The sequence below is a fragment of the Caloenas nicobarica genome, chromosome 2, assembly GCF_036013445.1.
Source record: "Caloenas nicobarica isolate bCalNic1 chromosome 2, bCalNic1.hap1, whole genome shotgun sequence".
Classification (NCBI taxonomy): Eukaryota; Metazoa; Chordata; class Aves; order Columbiformes; family Columbidae; genus Caloenas; species Caloenas nicobarica.
Genome location: NC_088246.1, coordinates 101,014,644 through 101,030,896, shown reverse-complemented (window position 1 = coordinate 101,030,896; position 16,253 = coordinate 101,014,644). Strand labels below are relative to the sequence as shown.

General features: G+C 39.0%; 1 protein-coding gene across 1 annotated transcript in view; it reads left to right on the top strand.

Annotated features, from left to right (window-relative positions):
- AHRR (aryl hydrocarbon receptor repressor) overlaps positions 1-15,904 on the top strand; it is a 68,114-nt gene extending 52,210 nt beyond the window's left edge. Inside the window, exons 4-10 of the mRNA XM_065629841.1 lie at positions 4,776-4,865; positions 6,169-6,298; positions 7,662-7,795; positions 9,225-9,424; positions 10,959-11,077; positions 12,026-12,167; positions 14,785-15,904. Of these exons, the coding sequence (XP_065485913.1) occupies positions 4,776-4,865; positions 6,169-6,298; positions 7,662-7,795; positions 9,225-9,424; positions 10,959-11,077; positions 12,026-12,167; positions 14,785-15,904 (1,935 nt within the window). The remainder of the gene's footprint in view (positions 1-4,775; positions 4,866-6,168; positions 6,299-7,661; positions 7,796-9,224; positions 9,425-10,958; positions 11,078-12,025; positions 12,168-14,784) is intronic.
- The last annotated feature ends 349 nt before the right edge of the window (positions 15,905-16,253 follow it).

Genomic DNA, 16,253 nt, shown 5'->3' with positions numbered 1-16,253 from the left:
ACAGCCCCATCCCACATAGGATGCAAAAATCCAGCGATACACTATTAGATGAAGCTGTTCCAGATAAACTGCAAGCCAACTGACCCTGGAAATTTAGTACCCAAGTTGCGTGACTCGAAAATCTGTTCAAAGCAAGGCATGGCTGCAGGCCTTGACTGTTGTACTTTAGTAACCATAGTAACATGGTCTCTGGAGACCTAATGCTAGTGAATTTTCCTTTATTTCAAGGAAGAGTAATAAGAGAAATGTGGCTTGGAACTTGTTCTCTCTCTCTTTTTTTTTTTCCCCCTCCTTATTTTTACTATGCCATGACCTTGACCAAAATATCTTTGAAGTATTTGCTGGCTGATTTTCTGCTATGGGACCAGAAAAAAAAAATCAGGATATATAAAGGATCTTGCCAAAGGAAGTTCTATCTTCCTTGCTTTCATTCCCAAAGAGAACCTCTTGACTAATAATGTTTCGAAAACTTCTTAATGGAAGGAACTGATAACTTTCATCTCACAGCTACTGTGAGCACCAGAATAATGTCATACATTCTTTGAACTGACAGATTAATTGTTTTTTGTTTCAGTAGCAGGTGCAGCTTTTCGTGAGTACATAATTGGATGTACATGTTTTTTCAAAAGAACACAGGCCCCTGTCTGGTGCCAAGCTCTTTTTTTTTTAGAGTACAATGTAGAAAACTCATGTAAGTGTTTTTAAAAAGCCAAACACAAACAAACAAATGTTCACAATACATACTTAAGTCTGTCTCACATGTTTCAACTATTATCCTGGCTTAGAAATTCCATCTGTCATTGAATCCGTATGGTTTACCAAGTGGAAGCTGGCAACCATGGACTTTTTGCAGATTCAAAGTCAGTTGTTTTTTGTTGCAAAAGTTTTAATGTCCACCCTAACATTTCTCTGTGTGTTTCTACGCGTGAGTGTGTCCCTGTGTACCTGTTTAACTATATGCAAATTGTTAAAAATTGTGATAGGATACAAGTGGACTTTGTTGATTAAAACACACCAGTTGTACAGAAAGCAACTAACACTGACATTGAGCCACGAAGCTTGGTTATTTCCCCCTCTAAATCCAAAAGCCCTATTTTAGGCTTTCCATTATTTCTACTGAAAGGAATAAAGTGAAATGAGGGAGCTGCCTTTACATCTCTGTGCTGTCCTCCCTGTGTTTCGGGCAGACCCAGGCTTACATTAGGGAGGGGTATGAGGCTGGTCTGCATCTTCTTTCCCTTTTCCTCCCCCCAGGTTACGGATTACCCAGGCAGACGGCTGCTGTGGTTCTGACACAGCACAGCAGTGCAGCCTCCCGTTCACTGGCAACGAGAGAAAGCTATCACTGGGAATTTCATTTCAGTAACTGAGAATGTTTAGAAGCACAAGTGAAGTCATTTAATACTTTGTTGTCCTATTTAATGTGAGACCTGATAACTTAGAAGAAAAAAGCTGGGAATAGTTTTTGTTAATTCTCATTGACTGAAGCTGTCTCTCTCTTCCACTCAGTCTTACAAATCATTACGATTTTGGCCAGAAAAATTGAAAAATTGCTATGCATTGTTACAGTAAAGGGCTTGAGTATGGAGTTGCATATGATATTTGAGATTTATCTGAGAAAGTCTTATCTGAGAGGTCTTTTCCTACTGATTTGCAATCACTGCTACCCACTTCTGGGGTACCAGACCTGTGCTAGCAAACACCCTTCTCATTTACCCCAGCTGTGGTAAGTAAGTAAGAAAAACATAAATCTCAGCCCAACTCTGACTCTATTCTGAGTCTTCTGTGCTACAGATGTCAGGTTTCACACTGAACTGCACTTGAGGGTAATATTGAGAAAACAGAAAAATTTGCAGCGATGGGTAGGACTTACTGGTTATAAAGTCTTACTCCATGTGCAGCTCATCTCTTCTCATTGTAGTTGAAGCAGCAGGTTTCCCAGCTAAAATGGGGTTTAAACACATGGAATTTGTGTTAATCCTCAATAGCTTCATGTGGCTTCGTAAAAGTTGTTGTTGCACCAAAGTGGGTTTTGCTTTCCCTGCCTGCAGGGCAGAGCATCTAATGTGTTTGGGGTCATGAAAATCAGGCAGTGCTTGGTTGAGAGATCTTAACTCAGAAAAGGACATCAGCATTTTGAGAACAAAACAAAAACAAAGCGGGGGAAGTTTGTAATTCTCTTTATTTACATACCTCCCTGAAATCCATACTTTTTTCTGGCTTAAGTTAAACACATGGATCCTTGAACTTTTTCTCCTCTTGCTCTCTCCTGCTCTTCCTTAGTACCTTCTCCAACCTCACAGATGTAGTTGCCAGTCCGCTGATCTAAATCCTTAGAAATACACATGGTCCCATTTCCCCTTCTCATTTTTATAAACTTCTGTACCTGATCCAGTCCAACTCTGGCTTCGTGAAAGAAAAATGTGTATATAGAAAAAGCTGCCCACCTTCCACTATAGCGGAGCAAGTTTTACGTCTTAAAGGTAGAGACTGATCTCTTAGGCTACGTGTCTGGGCCTAAAGAGTATGTACCCATATGTTGGATTAAGAAGATTAATTTTCAAATATGAGTATTTATTTCTTGATTCATTAAAAAAAATCCTTGGCAAAGGCAGATGCTCCCGCAGATATTTCCCACTGGGGCTGAAAAACTCCAGCTTGCCTGCAGGACAACGGAAGGCACATTATAAAGATGTACAGCATGATACTGTGTGAGATTCTTTGATCATACCCAGATCTTGGGGTCAGTTTCTAAGCCTTCCCAGATAGGGCTTGGTGCATTAATTTGCTCAGGTTAGGAACATTTCTTTAATGTTCTTAATTTCTACCTGTCCCAGCTGGATGAGCGGGACTGGAGGTCTTTTGGAAAGTGCATGGTAACAGCCACAGACACTTGCATGAAGGAGCTCCCTTAAATGTCCTATGGTTATCTTTGTGGAAATTTTTAGACTGTTCAAATTAAAAGGCCTACCAGATGTTAAAAATGTAATAAAATTCCTAACATCGCATGACTAATGGTTTCATTGCTCTGAAGATGTGTCCAGAGACAAGATGCCCAAACTGCTTTCTTGTCTCCACTTGACATTGGGAATGGATATGACAGATACCATTTATGAAGGCTCCTCTCAGCACAGTGAAAGGCACAGATGTGAAGATGTAGAAATCTTGACATATCTTCTTCTAGTTGGTGAGGTGCTGGGATGAATCTGGGCATTATTTAGAGCAGAAAATAACACCAGTCCAGCAACTCCTTGTGCTTGAAGAGTCAACAGGGATAACCAGTGTTCAACACAAACCCAACGAGGTGGAGATAACACTTATTCTGGAAAGGATCTGTACCTGTGGAGCTGACCTGGAGCTCCAAACGATTTGCCCTTGACTGTTCTCAGTGATGACTCATGGTTGGCATTGACTTGATGGAACCACTTGCTGCTACAGCTCTTTCCAAACATAGACGAGCCATTGCGGTCTCTCCACTAGATTTCTCCAGTCGCCGTTTCACATGTTCTTCGAGGTGCAGAGGCCCTGGCCATGTATGGTCCCCCCGGGCCATGTTTCCTGAGGTGCTCCACATTTGTGATTGGGGTCAAATCTTCTGAGGAGGTCGGCCTATTGTGCACTAAACTCTTGAAATTCTGCCCACCATTGTCACAGTGGGAACAGGCTTCGAGCAGTCTTGGAAATCTGGTCCTTATTTAGGAACTGAAAACAGAACCAAGCTCACAAAAATATGTCAGTGTGTCTGATTACTGAGCAATTGAAAATCTGCCCTCATTGTGGTTCAGGATTAACTCGGGATTAATAGGCACATCACTACAACAGTAAACTGCGAGAAAGGTGAAGCAAAGATAATAATAATATGGCGGTATTTCATCAGCAGCCATTTGAACTGTAATCTCAAAAGACCTCAAAACGGTCACACAAAAGTATCGTCTAAACTACCTTGGAATGCAAGGCTAGAGTGAAGATATGTTCATAGAATCATAGAATGTTGGAAGGGACCCACAAGGATCACCGAGTCCAAATCCTGAATATTGTTACTGAATCTTTATCAAGGGAAGGGAGGCAAAATTACTCAGTCTGCATGAAGCATGATGGATCTTAATGTTCGTGTCAAGTAGTTCATTTAAACCTTACTTTTGGCTTTGGATTTCTCTGGTTGCTTTCTTTGCATCACTGAACCTATGAGAATTAATTTAGCATTTTTCTAGACTAAACACTGGTCTGTATCAGTGACGTATTTATTGCCTACTTTTTATACTCATTGAATTTATGCAATTATGCTATGTGTTTTTATAGAAGCTTAAGAAAATAGCCATACTTTAAAATACACATCCAGTTTTAAAGTCATAGCTACAACAGCGCATGCATATAATTTTCTTGTTGGAGATTATTATATTATCTATATGTATCAATGCATATAAATTCAAAGCAATTATTATGGAATGTGGTGTTTTAATTAAAATTTAAAACACCTTTTAATTATATGAATTAATGACAAAATTTAAAGTAGATAATAAACTAGTAATGTAATACGGTAGTTACACTGTAGTTAGCTATCTTAACTTTCTTAAAAAAGGAAAAAACCATGTTCTGGATTATTATTCATCTTTTCATTTTAGGAAAAAACGGCCTTTCTGCAAAAATTTGATGTCCAACTTTTTTCAGGGTGATTTTTTTGTATCTAGAATAATCTTTAAATTATTACGTTTTATATCCATTTTACTCTTTACTTTCTGATTATATTTTTAATTATTTTATTTTCTCTTCTTTAGTCACTGAACGGTTTTGCGTTGGTGGTGAGCGCAGATGGAATGATATTTTATGCGTCATCAACGATTGTGGACTATCTAGGGTTTCATCAGGTAAATACATTAACAAATATTTAGACTACTTAGTCACTGTCATTGTAATGACTTTCCTGTAGTCTCTCCTGATAACCGGCTTTCTAAAATGCAGCACTCATGGTTTTTTTTGCCTTACCCTTCTACTGCTGATTAGACATAGAGTATTACTGAAATTAAGTCATTTTACTATGCCATTTCAGACTAACTTGCTTTTTTTTTTTGGTGATCTGACAGGTAAAGATTAATTCGTTGTAATGTTTTTCCTTTTGGAAAGCTTTTGTTAACAGAAACATGATATATTGTAAAAATAAGATTTAGCTAAAAGTTTCCTTTCAATTTCAGTATAAGATGATGCTGTTCTGGACTGGTTGCCCGTGTAGAATAAATCCATTCTAAAGTCACAGAATAACAGAACCATGTAGATGGAAAGGACCTCTGGAGGTCATCTAGTCCAACCTCCTGCTCAAGGCAGGTCCAGTGAGAGCAGGTTGATGTGGGACTCATCTAGTCAAGTTCTGAGTTTCTGTGACCCCTCTGGAAGACCCGTTCCAGTATTTAGCCACCCTGACTGTAATTTTTTTTTTGCTTATAACAAATCTCAGTTTCCCATGTTGCAATTTGTGTCTGTTGCTTCTTGCCCTCCCACTTTGTTCTTTTGAGAAGAGCCAGGCTTTGTCTTCTCTACACCCGCCCATTCGGTTGATGTAGACAGCAGTAAGTTCTTCCTGAATTTTTGTCTTAAGGCTGAACAAACCCTCTTCTTCTCTCGTCTCCTGATACGTCATGTGCTCCAACCCTCTCAGTTGCCTTGGTAGCACACTCCTGGGCTCACTTCGGTATCCTAATATCTTCCTTTTCCTGGGGTACCCAAAATTAGGGAGAACTTTGCCTTTGTTGAACTTCCCGATGTTTCTGTCAGCCCTTTTTTTACAGCCCAACGAGGTCTGAGTAGCCATCCTGCTCTCCCCAGTTGGTACGCTCTGCAAACCTGCTGACAGTGCACTCTACCCCATCATTCACTAATCAAGAAATTAAGCAGGGTTGGTCCCAGCATCAATCCTGGGGGGACACCACTAGTCACTAGCTGTCAGTTGGACCTTTCTATGATTCACATTTGCATATGCACAGAGAATTCAGAGTAGAATCTAGGATCTGAAGTCAAAAAGCAGATGTGAAAACCAGGGTCCTCTGAAATAACTTTCCTCAATCAATCATTGCTCTGAAGGCATTTTACACCAGTCGTTATTTTAAGGAAATTACCAATGCAAAGATAAGTGTCTGCCCCACCGCCTTTACAAATTTGTTGTTGTAATTGTTTCAGACTGATGTAATGCACCAAAACATATATGATTACATTCATGTGGATGATCGCCAGGATTTCTGTAGACAACTGCATTGGGCCATGAATCCTCCCCAGATGTTGTCTGGACAGCAACTACAGACAGAAACAGGTGGGATTGTATATGTTGGTTGGAAACATAGGCACCACTGTATAAAGCACTGTATAATTGCATTCCACCTACACCCGTCTGTTCCACATCAAGTCTTCACTGGAAAGCTGCATAGTGGCCATTTATGATGTTTTCATCCCATAGATGACATTTCTTCCTGATCTGTGACATTTATAAGGTAGTGTGTGATACTGAGGTTGTAAAGTTGATGTTTCCTTTATTTTTCTCTGACTAATATACCTACGGATATTCTTACCCATGCAGAATGGATAGCATTGTTGTTCATCCTACCAACCTTTTGTTCATACTGATCAGGACATTAGTATTTCTCTCATTAATGCAAAGGAACCCCATGCGAAATGTTTCTGTAAACTACCACAGCAGTCACATCACTTTCTGCCACTTGTTTTCCCATGCAAAGTTATGTGGATAGGAGTTTTCAGAAGAAAAAGTAGGTTTAGCGATGGATTTTTTCCTCACAATGGGGTTGAAATTGTAAGCTTTATAAAGAAATATTGATCCCAGCAAAATGTATTCATTTCAACCAAAAGGTGAGGAAGTAATTGAGGAAAGAAATTGAGGAAGCACAGTCTCGAGAAGGGTGCGGAGAAACTTTCAAGCAATCCTTCAGCCACCTTTATGAAGTCCTCAGGAACAGTCGTGAAACTTCAGTAGAATTTCTTGCAGTTTCTGTGTTTTGTGAGAGTCTTACAGACGCCTGAGGAACTTTGCGAGATTTTGTAGGAAGTACACAGAAAACAAAACAATGTGTATGAATATTTCAAGCTATTAAAAGTTACAAAACATTTGGAATTTTTGTCCTGATATATATACAGTGGAGAACTTCAGTCCCTGAGTTCAAACTTCTGCACAAATACTTGTGCCTTTTGGGACATAAGTATTTCGAAAGCTATGCACTTGCAGTCCAGAACTGGAAAATGCTTCATTGAAAATCAAGGAGGCAACAGTTGAACATTAGCTAATCAGCGACCATTTATTTTTTTTTCTTGCATTAGCATTTTTATTTATTTCATTCGTTTTTCTAATGTATTTTCTGTGATCTCTGAACTCAAAACCAGCAACATCTGTTATCCTGCTTTGCAACACCAGAAATCACAAAAACTCAGGAAATAAAAAAGTTGAAGTTTCTGAAGAAACTCACCTGAAACCCATTGTAGAGCTTTTCATTTTTCTTTTGGTAGAGCATGTGCAGATGTATCTATACATAATACAATTTAATATTCGCCCCCTTCCATAAAGTAATTTTTAGCAATTGCCGTAACAGGTTCTTCAATTGGCTACAGAACATTTTTGTTCTTTCTTAGTGTGATCTGATATATATTGCCTCCACTGTTGTCCTTAGGAGAAGAACATATTCTCAGTAAATTGTTTAAAGCACAAGAGAATGACAGCACAACAACAGATTATTCTTCCTTCTTAACTCGTTGTTTTATCTGCCGAGTTCGCTGCTTGTTGGACAGTACTTCTGGCTTCCTTGTAAGTATAATTGCACTTAGAGAACTGTAGTCATGACACATTAGATTTTAATTACTTCATATGAAAACTATTTGAATGTGAATATTGAATGTAAATATTGTGGAGAGCCATGGACAGGATACACTTTCCATTTGCTCTACACTAAAAAGAAACATCTATTATAAAGACATTTATTAATACATACAAAGAAGGATGGCAGAAAAGAAGGTTGTAATATTTAAAATTGAAAGCATCTATAAACTTTTATATTTTAAGCTCTTTTGGACAATACCTGTCTTTGATTTGTACTGGGCTTAGCACAAGTGTGGCAAGCCTGAATTTTTAGACAAAATATTTGCTTTAAGGAATAGGAATAATTATGATCCATTTTCCCCTTTTGTAAAGGGTCCTTCAATAATAAAAAAACAGGATTAGAGCGTCTCTCACATGCTTCTCAAATATCCTTACCAAGAGTGGCTCATTTCTAGAAATCACTTCCCCGTTTGCTTAGTAAAGACCAATGCTGGCTCTTCTCACAACAAAGTACGGCATATACAAAGAAAACGAGAGGATCAGCACGAGACGGATAAATGCAACTTCTGCCTCAGATGCTCCCTTGCTGGAAGACTCTGGTCTGAACAGATGTACCAGTTAATCATTTTTGCACCCCTGTTTTAACCTTGTAGCTCTGGAAGATGTCCCGACTCAAAGGGACTGATTTTGTGGTAGGTAGTTTTTTCACTGAGAGGCAGCAGCTCGCTATTAACTTGATCTCTGCCTTCTCATTCCTATGGAGATTTGAGGTGGGGATAGATGGTTCCTTCCAAGCTATGTACTTTGTATCTGGCTACCTTGGGTATATCTTTCCCTTGGTGTCTGCCTGCACAGCCCTTGGGTTGTGCCAGTCCATAGGCTTCCCAGGGAGAGGGCAGGGCAAGAGGAGAGAAACTTAGGAACCATCTCACTGGAGAGAACAGAGCATAGAAGAATAATATTTCCAGCTTCAGAGTGAGGCACAGAGTAAATACCTGTTCGCACCACCATATACTGCTCACCTCAGCAAACAGGACATAATGCAGAACTTCAAGTACACAGGAGAAAAGGAAAAAATAAAAAACCAAACACAAACAAACAAACAAAAACAAAACCACAAACAAACCCCCAAACCACAAACAGACAAAACCAAACAACCCCCCCCCCCCCCAAACAACAACCCAAAACTAACTGCAAAACGAGCCTCAAATGTTTCATTTTACTGTTGATAGTACCTCCACTCACCATGCCTCTGAAATGAGGTGGCTTAAATTGCACGAAGATAATGATATTCTTAGTTTTGTTCCCTGTTTTAAGACTGGTTTTAATGTTAAACAACATGGTCCTAGGTTGTAGGCACATTTTAAATGTTTATACTAAATGCTGAAGATCTTTTTTTTTTTTTTTTTAATAACAGACGATGCAGTTCCAAGGCAAACTAAAGTTTCTTTTTGGACAAAGGAAAAAGTCCTCATCAGGAACAGTGTTGCCACCTCAGCTGTCCTTATTCTGCATAGTGGTACCACTTCTGCTCCCTTCTGTGACAGAAATGAAGATGAAAAGCCTGCTTGTGAAAGCAAAACACAAGGCTGATGATGCAGCAGCAGTGAATATGAAGTATTTTCAAATTAATCTTTTAGCAGTTAGTAAAGTATACTAAGGGCTTTATGTTTATTAAGCATGCTAAAAGCACAAATTAGGCTAAGTAACTCTCCATTTTAAAACTGTTTAGAAAAAGTGAATAACTTTCCTGGATTTAACTATATAATACATAATATCTATGGTATAAGATAATATCTTGTACTTTATATATAATACATATTAAGTATTATATTTATAGTTTTACCTAAAACCTGGAAAGTTAGGGTATCTTCCTAACCTTCAGAAGTTACCAATGCAATAAGTCATCCTAGTGGTTGTGAAAGTGGAAAAAGTATTTTTACTGAGAATTCTCAAATTTCGGTATCTTCTGTTAGTACAATTGTTTGGACTTGGGCATTTTGGTAGCAAACAACGGAAAACTTCAGAAAGCTGAATGTGTATGTGGGTGAGTGTTCACGTAGAGTTAAATGGGATGTATTTGGCGTATGTATTTATCTTACAACAGAAGGCTTATGAACACATAAGTCTACAATTGCACTAAATGGCCTGGGGCTGATCACTTGGTAGCAATCACAGAAGATCAGGACAGATTGTGTTCAGACTCATTTCCTTCCTAACACTTATTTTCGTTACTCTTCTATGATTGAATTTTAGTTGATGTTTGGGGCTAGGATTATGTTTTCCCTTATTTGGTTAAATATAACCTTACAGCAATGGCGTCCATTGCTGTGAAGTAAAATGCTCATCAGTGTGACTGACAGCGTCATAATTTGGCTTTTAATTAGAATATGCTTGTGTGTATGTGTGGATTTACCATCCAGGCGTGTAATGTGGTTCTAGCACATACATCCTTTTGACAATAATTAAATTACTGGAAGGCTGATATAAGGGACTATACATGGTTTTGGAACAGAGTTGGAAAGTCATTTGCCAGTTTTTCAGTGGCCCAGTAGAAATTAAATGATGAATCCAGCTCCTAGAAGTGAGCTGCTTTACTTCAGTTTTACTAACTGACTGGATAGTGGCCAAGGATTTGACAGGAATGAAGTGGGCATTTGACTGTTTCCCTTGGTTCAGACCCGAGGCATGTTGGCCAGGGATGGTGGGCAAATTTATATAGCAACTTATTATGATGGTCTTAATAAAGAAAAAATTTGTAAAGCGGTGTTGCAGACTTTGCTCACTTCACAAACCCTAATATGCACTTTGAACTAAAGGTTGGAAGAAATCCGTTCAAATCATATGATGATTATTGCACACTGAAGTCATGTTAACTCTTAAGCGCGTTGCTGGTGAGTGTGATGTACGTATCTTGAATGTGCCTTGAACGGGCAGAGCACAATATACACAGCATTTGGCTCCATTCAAGCTGAAACTTATCATTCTGGATAGAGTAAGTCATAAGCAGAATTATTTAGTGTTGGTTACTATATATTTAAACTGTAAGTCTTTGCTAATGGTCAACAGCTTGAAGATCACATCTTTCAGAGTCTGTGATTTTACTGTTATTCACTGACAAGGATTTTTTTCTATTTTCTGCCCTCTACAGCTCCAGTTCCAAAGGTAGTTCAGGCCTCTGTGAAGCAGCAGAATCATATGGAAGAAACAGTCATCATGAAGGTGCAGCTTTCACCAATGTGTTACAGATTGCTGAAAACCAAATCAAAGGTGTGTCTGCTAAACACTTCTGGATTATATATAGTTCATGGAGAAAGAACCTTGCCTTTTCTTTTTCCCTGTTAGGTTTTCTAGATTTTTGTTCCAATGCTTTATTTTCTTCTCTCTAAAACTGCTTCTGTAAAAAAATGGAAAAGATTTTCCACCTCAAAAGATAGTGCTGAATCAGTCTGCTATTTTGGAGTGAGCAGAAATACTCCAATGCCAAGTTTACAGATACATGAAAAATCACAGCAAATAGCAATACTCAATGTATGCTCCCTGAAAATGGCAGCACTGAATTTAACAAGATTATGTGCAAATCTTAATAAGAAATTACCATATCTATGCCTCTTTGAGGAAAACTGGATAATATGCTACAAATGCTACTTTTCCACGAAGACCAAAAACCAGAGGAAATTCAGAATGTATTGTCTCTAAAACTCCCTGTTTGCTTGCAGATTTGACTCATGCTTTCCCAGTGTTTGGCTGCGGCAATACTTTGACAGTCTATGCTGCATTTCAAATTTTACAATGGAAAAAATTTTGACAGCGAGTCTTCCCTAATGGGCAACTTCTTCTTGAGTAGAGTTATACTCAGTCTTCTGTCTCACCTGCTGGAAACCTTTAACTTCTTTAAAAACATTCCTCTGTCATAGCCCCATTTATCATGAACATCATCTTGTCAGTATAGTACTGAGAGGGAAAAAGGATAATGAACTAATAATACTGAAAACTCTTTGGTTACAGTTTAAGTGTTTCAAACTGCCTCATTAGGTTTTTAATTTTTGGTTTTTTTAATGTAATTTGCCTAGTTCTGTGACATATTTTAGCTTGTACTTTCCTGTGCTGATAATTCCAGGGCAGCAAAGAAACCTGTGAACATTCACCATAGTTTAGGTGAGAAAAAAATGTTAAATATTGCTTGTATTAAAATAGTTTTTCTTTTGAATTGTGTAGCAAAGAATAATGGAGAAAATGGCATTTCTCTAGTCAAAGTACAAACAAATGAAGATCACTGGGTTTGGGTTCAAGCTAACACTCAATTTCTCTACCGAAGTGGCTGTTCAGAGTATGTCCTTGCCCAACAGCAAACGTTGAAGTAAGTATATTTTCCAATACTAAAAAAAAAAAAAAATCTGTATTTCAGAAAAATGAATCTTTCTTTATGCATAACATCTTTAAAAGGACTGTAGTGACCTAAGAGAAGAGCTGTCTGAGAAGGGTTTATGAAATGAAAATACATTTTTGTTGTGGATCATGTCAAATGGCTGTTATAATCCTAAATGATATTTATTTCTTTTCTTCAGTCTTTTTTCTTCTGAAGTTGAGTGCACATAGATATTAAACCAGAATACTTCAAAAATAAAATGCTTTATTATTAATATGTTTTGAACTTCTTGCACAAAAATGTATTTTTGGGTCTTGTTTTACTTTGCAGTAAAAAAAAAAACAAACTCTTCGCTGATTTAGTGTCCTTTTACTACATTTTACCATTTGAGCATTTGATTGTGCTAAGCTGTTTGTTTTGTTTTGTTTTTTTCCCTCATGGGTGGCAGTTGAGCTCATGCCTTTAGTTGTGGATGTTCAACATGATCTAAACAGGAATGCTCATACTCATTTAATGTCGATAGATACATCTAGTTGGCTGTAGGCTCAGCCTTGGATTTGAAGCCAATCTCACACATTTGCATTCAACAAGGACCTCTCCACCGGGTTTTGCCCTTTCCTTCCAAATAGTTTTTTCTTCCTTCCCGCATGGGATTGTTCCAGTTCCTATGGGCCTTGTTGAGGTATCTCTTCAAGCTGGTCTGAGGGAAGAGATAAGAGAGTGGACTGAACGAGCAGGGGCCAGGAGGCATATGCAGCCAGCAGCTGGCCCAGTGGAAAAAAATGTGGCTGTTAGCTCTGTTTTTTTCCTTTTGGATGCCTTGCAGGTGAGAGAAATAAACGAAAAAGTCTTTGAACTTCCAGAGTAGATATCGCTTGCGGGCAGCAGGCCCAGCATCCATGTGAACAGCAGAGAAGCTCCCACCTGAGGGTGGTGGAACTCTTCACCTTTACTGGGATAGCACAAGTGTCATCTTGCCGTGTGAGGGAATAAGCTTCTGTTAAGCAGCTGGTTAAAAGGGGCTGTTTCTTGTATTCACGTCTCTACTTATAATTTTTGTGTATGTGTGTGTGTAACTAAGCATGCTCTTTGATGTTTATTTAGTTACATTTTTACCCTCTGAGTGGTTAAAATCCTTCCTTTGTGCTTGATAGTTCCTGCAGACTGAAGCGTTATAAGAATTGGCCTTGGAGGTTATACTCAGTTCTATCCTCCTAATAGTCTGCAACAGACTTCATCCTTACTACTACTTTTTTTTTTTTTTTTTTTTTTTTTAATGTATGCTGTCTTTCTGGAAACATATACTCTTTTGGAGAATTTTCACTAGATACTATTTCACTGTAACAGTCTTCATTTGGGGGTCTAAGCTTTTGTGACTATTGCATTTTGTTCAGTTCATGGTTTCCCAATTAGACCGTTTCCTGAGAAGCAAGTTCTGCAGCAAACTTGTATCACACCATTTGCACCTCAAGACTATCAATAATAACAATATTTAGCAGAGGACTGAAAATCTTCAATACCTCATGGAAAAAACGAGAGAAAATAGTCTCCTTTCTTGGTGTACTTTTATTACAGTGGGACACTCTCTCTTTGTAACAACGTGAACTCCCTCTACTGGAAAATCCTGTACTTGCACTTTGAGTCCATATCCAAGGAAAAAGTTCTTCGTAATTAGCTAAGAAAAAGCATTCTAAACCCCTTACTAACTCTCCAGGTTTTCATGCTCTGTTTCTTATTGAGATGTCGACTTCTTGTTTGAAGAGGGAGAGGGTGGTTTCATAGCACTGATCCTGCCTGGTCGGGAATCAGCACGTTAGTGAATTCCAGACAAATCCTGAACCTGAATATTTGGATCCCAAGTTCTGAAAACTGCTGCATCGGGCATGGAAATGCTCAGGCAACTTTCTCTGCCAGAGCTCTTCCCTAATGTTGAGTACTTCAGCTGGAGGTCATGGAAAATTAGTTCACTGGCCATCTTAGGAAATGAAAGACAGCATGAATTAAGTTTGACATGTGAAACAAACCTACGCCCAATATGAACATCTGTGACTATTCTGGACACTTAATTCAGGCATTTTCTTTCCTCTCAGCTAACTCTGCATTCTCAAAATATAAGACCCCCGTGGTTCTCCTTCAAATCACTTTGATCAGAAAGTTCTTGTGCGTCCAAATAATTCCTTGCTAACAAAATCTATCTCATTTAAGATACTTTTTGCAGTTTATCTTTAGATTTCTCTGCACACAAATATTATTTAGATACATTTTAAGGGAAGAACAAAAGTGCAAGGTAGTTCCCACACTGTACTACAATATTTAAAGTCTTTGTGAACTGTGTGCCTGAGATGGAAGAATTAGTGCATGTCAGAATTTAAATGAAGCAGTGACACAGAAAGGTAGCTGTGCACACACGCTGACACCCTGATTCATGCACACTCTTTTTTCTCTCGAACAAATGCAAAGGTTATATGGACAAGAGTGTGAGAGTCCCCTATTAAGTTAAGGGCAAAGTATCATTTATAATGTATGTTGATTCACTCCATTTGTATCCGAGAAAACATCAGTTTAGAAACCTCTGATTGACTTTTTTTTCCCCTATTGTTTTTGAAAGGGAAGAAGATGAACAACTAAAGGTACCAAGTGGTTTTGCCAGTTTGAAAGGAAACGTGGAGGGACTTTCTTATAACAGTGCCATTGAAACTCTGGGCCAGTGGAAGCAACTTAACTGGACAGCAGTAAAAAATGAACAAGATAATGTAAAAGTGAAGCTTGAGCCTCACACAAATGGTGAGTGTTTTATGCAAGAGGAACCTCTCAGTTCTAACACATCACTTTTAGGTGTTCAAAACAACTGCAACACAAACAGCAGCTGGACTTCAAGAAACTCAAGCTCTTGTCCTATGAGCCAGCGAGTGAACGCATGTTCAAACAGGAGAGCTGGATCATTCTACAACAGAGACCAAAGCTTCTTAAATTTAGCATCAACCTGCCCTTCCCACTGGGGGAGCGCAGAGAGCTGCCAGTCTTACTCAGGTGTCCAACAGCGTTGTGCCGAGAACTATGCGACGGACCATCTGAAACTGCAGAGACCGTTCGTATCCTCGGAGCCTCTCTATGATGCACCCTTTCCCTTGGAGATGCCTATCAAAACCGAACATGACTCTGATTCCGAAAACGTTGCCGATAACTACCTGGCGTCGCAAAACCGAGCCTGGCTGGATGAGAACGGCTCGGTGAGAAAGCCGGGGTTTGGCTACCCCAATAGAGTAAACCTCAAAACAGAACCAGACCTCTGCGAGCCAGCCTCACCTTGTCAGAAACCACGGCACTGCCTTTACACGCCGCATAACTGGCAATGCGTCGTAGCGAATCATCCCAACAACCTAAACCTGAACAGATCTTGCAAGGGGTCACGTAGCAAGGAGGTGGCCCCGTTTTGCCCTCAGAACTCCTCCGGGTGTTTGGAAAGCTTGCCTGACCTGCCGCACATGGCGTGCTACAGCCACTTCTACAGCCCCAGTCCAGGGGAAGAGAAAGAGCAGAATAATGAGGTTTTTAAAATGCCCTGGGAATTTAAAAACCCCTGCTTGGTTCAAGCAATCAAGCGTGAGCCCCTGGATTCTCCACCGTTGTCCAACAGTGGACAGAACAGAGTACATGTGAGCTTCCCCGAAAATACATTTGCAGGTCCTGTGCCTCATAAAACCACTGAATGTACATTTTTACAATAGATTTTATAACATTTGGAATATTTATAATGTTAAAAGCAAGAAGTTGTAGATTCTCATCCAGTTGGGTTAAATGAGTTTCTAAAATTAAACGCCAGTGGAAAGAATTTGAGTGTGTGTGTGTGTGTGTGCATCTGTGTGTGAGAAAAACCAGACACAGACACACACACACTTCATCCGCCCACCCCCTGCCCTTCTCTTAGTGATATTTGGAAAGAAAGGAAGATAAAACCTCAGGCACAGAAAAGTAATCATTACTGACTGCACAGGTATACCTGCTAATTTGTCTTCATAATCTTTCCTTTCTTGTCTACAGTTCATTATCAAGGTCTAGCTATTTCTGTTTCCTGCC